This window comes from Uloborus diversus, chromosome 3 (assembly GCF_026930045.1).
Source record: "Uloborus diversus isolate 005 chromosome 3, Udiv.v.3.1, whole genome shotgun sequence".
In the NCBI taxonomy this organism is placed as follows: Eukaryota; Metazoa; Arthropoda; class Arachnida; order Araneae; family Uloboridae; genus Uloborus; species Uloborus diversus.
Window position 1 is genome coordinate 216011930 of NC_072733.1, and position 7234 is coordinate 216019163.

At 33.6% G+C, this 7234-nt stretch overlaps 1 protein-coding gene across 1 annotated transcript in view; it reads right to left on the bottom strand.

Moving 5' to 3' along the window:
* The window catches only part of LOC129219173 (serine/threonine-protein phosphatase 6 regulatory ankyrin repeat subunit A-like), a 42803-nt gene extending 36178 nt beyond the window's left edge, over window positions 1–6625 (bottom strand). The window contains exon 1 of the mRNA XM_054853493.1: window positions 6611–6625. Within this exon, the coding sequence (XP_054709468.1) occupies window positions 6611–6625 (15 nt within the window). The remainder of the gene's footprint in view (window positions 1–6610) is intronic.
* Between the last annotated feature and the right edge of the window lie 609 nt (window positions 6626–7234).

Sequence of the window (7234 nt, forward strand, 5' to 3'; positions counted from 1 at the left end):
AACATTTATAGGCCACCTAATTCAAACCAGGGACAAGATGAACAGATGTACCGTATTATTAGTGACATGTCTAGTAAGGGATCCGTTATCATAATGGGGGATTTCAATTTTCCGGGTATTGATTGGAATAATTTTTATCCTGGTAATGGCAAAGAAGAGGAGTTTTTAAAAGTAATTGGTGACTGTTTCCTAGATCAAGTTGTAACTCAGGGAACTCGAGAGGAGGCCATTTTGGATCTAGTTTTTTGTGACATAGGTAGTTTTGTTCAGGGGTTGAGTGTAGGGGAGCATATTGGAGATAGTGATCATAACAGCATTAGGTTCCGGGTTAAATTTGAAGTGTGCAAAGATGATAATTTTAGGTTTGTGCCCAATTTCAGAAACACCGATTTTGTTGCACTTAGGCAGAGCTTGAAAGAGGTTTTTTCGTCAGGGTTGGAAAATAGCGACGTAGATCAGCTGTGGACGGAATTTAAGGATAAACTTGCTAAAACCGTTGGGGACTATGTTCCATTTAGGAGAAAAGGTGTTAGTACCAAAATTTGGCCCATGTGGTTCTCCAGGGAGACTAAAGAAGCTCTTAATTATAAGCAAGCCACTTTTCGTAAGTTTAAAGAAACTGGTCAGAGTGCGGAGAGGCTCCAGTATGGTAAGGCAAGGCGAAATTTTAAGTATTTGGTACGGCTTCAGAAAAGGGAATTGGAGCAAAGGCTGGCAGATGACATTGATGGGAACCCTAAGAGGTTTTTTGCTTACGCTAATTCTGGGAAAGCTCGAAACAGTCAAATTGGGCCTTTGGTTGATGAGCATGGAAATTTAATCCAAAACGACAGGGATATTGCAAATGTTCTAAATAACTTTTTTTCCAGTGTGTTTAACGATAACTGTATCTCAACAGTTGACACTTACAAGACACAAGCTATTATACAGCTTGAGGATTTTGTATTTTCCAGGGAGGAGGTTTTATTTCATTTGAAAAAGATTAAAGCAACTAAAGCTCCGGGACCAGATAATATTTATCCAAAAATTTTAGTTGAATGTGCAGAGGAATTAGTGGATGTTATTTTGAGCATTTTCAATGCTTCTTATAACTCGGGGACGGTGCCAGAGGACTGGAAGCTGGCTAACATAACGCCACTCTTCAAGAAGGGGTCTAAAGGTATTGCTGGGAATTATAGACCTGTAAGTTTGACTTCGGTGATTTGTAAGATTTTCGAAACTTTGATCAAAATTAAGATCATGATGTTCTTAGAGACTAATAGTCTGTTGACTAGTTTGCAGTATGGTTTCAGGAAAGGTAAATCCTGTACTACTAATTTATTGCATTTCTACGACAAGGTTACCTCAGCTTTAGATAACAAAAAATGTGTGGATGTTGTTTATATTGATTTTCAAAAAGCTTTTGACAAGGTACCGCATGTTGCTCTTCTCAGCAAGTTAGCTGACATTGGAATAGGAGGAAAAACTTTACTTTGGGTTAGAAATTGGCTTACTGGTAGGAAGCAAAGAGTAGTTGTGAGAGGAAATCATTCTAATTGGAGTGATGTTTTTAGTGGGGTTCCTCAGGGATCAGTTTTAGGGCCTCTTTTGTTTATTATTTTTATGAATGACATCAATGAAAATATTTCTGGAAGCATGAATTGTTTTGCTGACGATGTAAAAGTTATGGGGATTGTCGAAAATGAAGAACAAGTAAAACAGCTGCAAGAGGATTTAGATCATATTACTAAGTGGGCAGATAAATGGGGTATGGCAGTTAATGTAGGGAAATGTCAAGTGCTACACTTAGGTCATGGAAATAAGCGTATGAGATATCGTTTACAGGGTTCAGTCATAAATCAGGCAGAAAATGTTATGGATCTGGGTGTCTTTATAAATCAGGACTTCAAGTTTAGTCAACAGTGCAGTATTGCTAGTAACAAAGCCAACAAAATGCTTGGGTTCATCAATAGATCTATTTCAAACAAATCTATGAAAGTTCTTCTGCCTTTATATAGGAGTTTAGTAAGACCTCATTTGGAGTATGCTGTTCAGTTTTGGTCGCCTTATCTGAAGAAAGATATTTTTGTATTGGAAAGGGTTCAAAGAAGGGTAACTAAATTAGTAAGGGGACTCTCAGATTTAGATTATGATACCAGACTTAACATGTATAGCCTGGAGCAAAGGAGAGTCAGAGGGGACATGATTCAGTTATTTAAATTTATCAAAATGAAAGATGTAAATGGATTAAATTTTTGCGGGGAAAGCAGGACGAGGGGTCATTGTTTTAAGCTATTTAAATCTCAGGCTAACTTGGAAATCAGGAAAAACTACTACTTTAGCAGGGTCGTGGGCACTTGGAATAGCTTACCGGAAGAGGCGGTAATGAGCAAGGGAGTGGATAGCTTTAAGAGGGCCATTGATCTTCATTGGGGACTAATTAATTGACTAGGACCAGCCTAGCTGGGCCCAGTGCCTGTTGCTGGTCGTCACATTTGTATTTGTATTTGTATTTCGCAAGAAAATTATTTCAAATATTCATTTAATAAAAAAAAGTAAATAAATAAAATGCTTTGCAGCAAATTTTGCATTATTTTCACTAGTTTGAATTTTAATAAAAATCAAATTCTGCTTTGTTTTTGAAAACATAAGAACTTAGTATCTTGCCTACTTCCAGGTATGAGTGACCAAATATGGCGTTTCACAGGTAACTTAAAAGCATTGCCGTTCTTTTCAAAAAACGAACTCCCTTGAGCAACCTCCCCCCCCTCCCCTCAGTGTTTATCCTCAGGCGTATGCTTCCAAAGAAATTTATTTTCTTCCACCATTTTAAGTTTGTGCATAATTCCTGTTCATCCCAAGATTGTTTTTCATTAGGAACAACAGGGGTAAAAATGGCGACTGAAGACGTTTTTTAGGTTGCCACTTTTTCAAACTAGGTCACCTGGTCGCGAGTGGCGACCGTGAATCTTGACCTTTATTTTGTATACACTATTATTTTCTTTATTTGTGCCAAGTTTCATGTTGGGACAACACTGGGATCATGCATAATTTATTAATTTTTCATTTTGAAGGTCATTTGAATTGACCTTTGACCTTAGGTATTTCCAAAAGTTATTATTTTAAAAATCTCAAAAAATATATATTATGCATACTATTGTGTTCTTTATTTGTGCCAAGTTTCATGTTAGGACAATTAGAGGATTGGCTATAATTTAATGTTTCATGCAACGGATGTTTGATGATAAATTTGAAAAAATTGATATAGCAACCTTTGGCAGACGATAAAATTAGAAACGTAAAAATATTTTTAAATTATATTTGCTCTATTTTAAATATCGTCTGCAGATTGACTTACAGATGCTATTTTCCTTGCCTGTGATGGGGTAGTCCCGGGTTTGAATCCCGACTCGAGCATGGATGTACTTTCTCTCTCTCCTTTGTGTGAATGTGTTGTTATGCAGTGATTGGTTGCCTACCCTATTCCCCATGGCATGTGTGTATTGTGGAAGACGGACTTCACACCAAATTACGGCACAGTTGGAAAAATGAAGCAGCGCACCCCAAACTTCCAGCCTTGCTGGCACAAGACAACAACAACAAGGTTCTTCTCGATGAGTTGAATCAACTTCTTAGTTGATTCAACTCTTAGGGACATTGCCAAGCGTTTGCTTTACACGAGTAAATTTGTTGAGTCAACTCTGCTCAGTTTTAACAGCGTTGTGGGGTATTTTTAGAAGAAAAATTGAATCTACGAAGTTGCCTCGTGTGAAGACAATGCAATACTCCAGTCAACAACTGCCATAACATTGTGTGCGTAAAGACTTGAGACCAGTTTTTACTCAAACTGGAAGGAGATATAAAATTGCAGAAGCAGAAAGCAATCTAGCAAAGCATTGTCAGGAAGAAGTATATAACTGTTAAGTCAAGTTTGACGGCATGGATAACTTGTATAATTATTTTATGTAATTTACTCATTGTACATCACATTGAATGAATTTTTCATTTTTCTAATGTTATATTATCAGCATGATTATGACACATTTGGGCAAATATATTTGATCTTCAATTGATGGCAATTTTTTTGGGCCACTTTGGGCCACGTTTATTTTAAATTATGCATGATCCCAGTGTTGTCCCAACATGAAACTTGGCACAAATAAAGAAAATTACAGTGTATACAAAATATATTTTTTCAGATTTTTAAAATTATAACTTTTGGAAATACTCAAGAACAAAGGTCAATTTCAAATGACCTTCAAAATGAAAAATTGTTAAATTATGCATAATCCCAGTGTTGTCCCAACATAAAACTTGGCACAAGAAAAGAAAATAATAGTACTTTTGAAAACACTCTAGGTCAAAAGTTCAATTCAAATGACCTTCAAAATGAAAAATTGTATTTTTGTATCAAGTAATATATCATTTTAAAGCTCTGAATGTAAACTTTCAAAATATATAAAGTTCCAGAGTTATGGTCAGGCAAGTATGAGCCGGTGGAGCAAAACATTAAAATTTCGACCCCTTATATCTAAAATACAACAACAGCTAGAGGGTCAAAATTTTTTTTAATACCACTTAGTGAATGGGTATGAACCTGCAAAATATTGTTATAATCTATGAGCACTCACTTTTTAGGTGTGTGATTTAACATGGAATGACCCAATTACATGTTAAATGGACGAGATATGTCGTTAAAAAATGAACAAAGTTGATGATGTCAAATTAAAAACTGAAACAAAAAAAAACAATAGCTAATAAACCCAATTTAACAATCAAAATTGCCTAACAGGAAATAACCATCATTGCTAAAGAAACTAATACTTTTTCATCAATCTTGATTAAGTATTCAGCAAAAATTAAAAATGCCCTAACCATCTATTACATCTACTACTAAGCTTATTAGATGCTTTAATTTTCCAAAATAATTCTTAAAATTCGAAAACTAATATTCTTTTCATTTTTATTCCAACCACTAATTTCAGATGATTGTTGGGGTCAATTTTGTAATACTTTTATAGTTTGTGATATTAAAACACTAATTCTGCTCATCACTAATAGCATGTATATTAAAGTTTAAATGTAGTTTTGATATTTATTTTTTAGTTTTCACTAATACTTGATCAAGATTTATGACAAAATTAAATTGTTGATTCTTTAGCAATTATTTCCTATTAGAGTTGATTTTGTTTGTTAAACATGTTTTGTTTGTTGATTTACTGTCGATTGTTTGTTTTATTTTAGTTTTTATTTGACATGATAAATTTGATCTTTTTATGAGTAAATAATAATAATGTCACAATAATGAATGTTTGACTTGCATTTAAAACACATATAAGGACTCTTTTGCCACTATTATCAAGTCTCCTGCAGACTGGGATCAAGTCTTCTTGTACAAAGATTTGATTATTTTACTACGTTCGGTTTTTTTCTTTATAATATTTTATTCTAATATATGTTTTAAAAACGGTATAGCATTTTGATGGGGAAAAGACTGTTCTAAATATGTAACGTGTGATGCTTAATTGAATAAAACACAAGTTATAAGCTCCAACAAAAAAAGGGATCAATTGTCCCCAGTTTCACTAAAATGTTACTAATGCCATATTGTAAAACTAAATAAATACCAAAATTTTCATATATGTGTCACAAAGCATTAAAATATCACTTGCAAACTTAATGATTAGCATTAGAGTAAGTCAGGCAACCAGTATCAAAAAGCAAAAAGCCCAGCCTGCAACAAAAGGCTAAGTTTTAAAAAACCTTAATTTTTTTTAAAAGCATTTCCGCTCAATGGATTTTACTGCCATGGTAAGACACATAATACAGTATAATAATGGCAAAAAAAATATTTCAATATGTTGTTCGGGCAAGAAGTTACGATCATTTGAATATCAGTAAACTATGACATTTTCCATACTTCGGTCTAATGTAACTGAAAGTACATTGAACTTGCCACAAAAAATTATACATTTTTTAAAAGTACTTATACTTGCTTTTCAAGCGATACTACTTTTGTCGCGGCAACTGAAAGGTGCAAGCTGTTTTTAGACCTCAAAAACGATAAAAAAAACATCGAAAATACCACTTTTTTGTGACCTTCATTGACCTTGCGCAGCTAGTTGCCTCAGATTTATCATTTATTATATTAAGTTACATCCTTCTATAAAACAAATTTAGAGGTAAACTGTTTTCTGAAAGCGTTGTGGCACATAACAATTTCTATATCTCATAACTGTGCTTAATTTTTAATACCGCACACAAGCCTTTAGTTATACAAAAAACTGAACAGCTCAACTTTAGAACCAAAAATTTTGGATTTAGTCTTTCAATAAGATGAATAAAAACTGGTTATTTTTTGAAAAAAACCTAAGATGGTATGAATCAACTCATGATGCTAGGCGTGCCATTTTCTCAGAATCTTGCTCTTAATTATATGTTCTTGCATGCTGTAATTTTTTTAAAAGACTGCTTACTTTCTATCATATATTTTGAACTCTCCTGTATTACTGTTGCTACTATTTGTCCAGAGAGGAAAGGTACTACAGATTAATCTTTACCGCTCAGATTTAAAGTAATACCTTGTTAAAATATAATAATTTTGAAAAACAGATCATGAGGTTGACTTTACCTGAGAATTGTCCATCTTCAATGAGGCTTTAGCAACAACTTCTACAAGGTTTGATCTGCGTCAACGAAAATAAAAGGAACAAATAAAAAAAAGTGTAACATTTTCAAAAAAATTTAACAAATATCTCATACAATACACTTTTCATTTCCCAATATTTCAAAATTAGAAGGATATTAAGAAAATCTTAACGAAAAAATATTAAGCTATACATACACCGCCAGCTCAGTCATTCCAACCAAGGACTGCAGTTTCGTGCTTATTAGCACTCATCAGTCTGGAATAGGAAGTAACTGAGCTGGAAGTGGAAAACCTCTTAAAGGAACCAAGAAAGCCCTACAATGCTCAATCCAAAAAAAAGTGGACATGAGGATGAAAATTCAAATTTTATTCAATATGGTTGAAATTTTGCATACACACTGTTAAAAGTATACTATTTCATATTTTATTGAAAAAAAATTTCATTTATGTCATCAACACACTAATTTTAATTACTAAAGTGGAACTATATCATTGTGAACTACAGTCGAACCTGTTTATCTCGAACCTGCCTATCTCTAAAACCCTCTCTATGTCGAAGTTTTTCATTTTCCTCTGTACCATAAAGTATTAATTCAATGTTTTCCC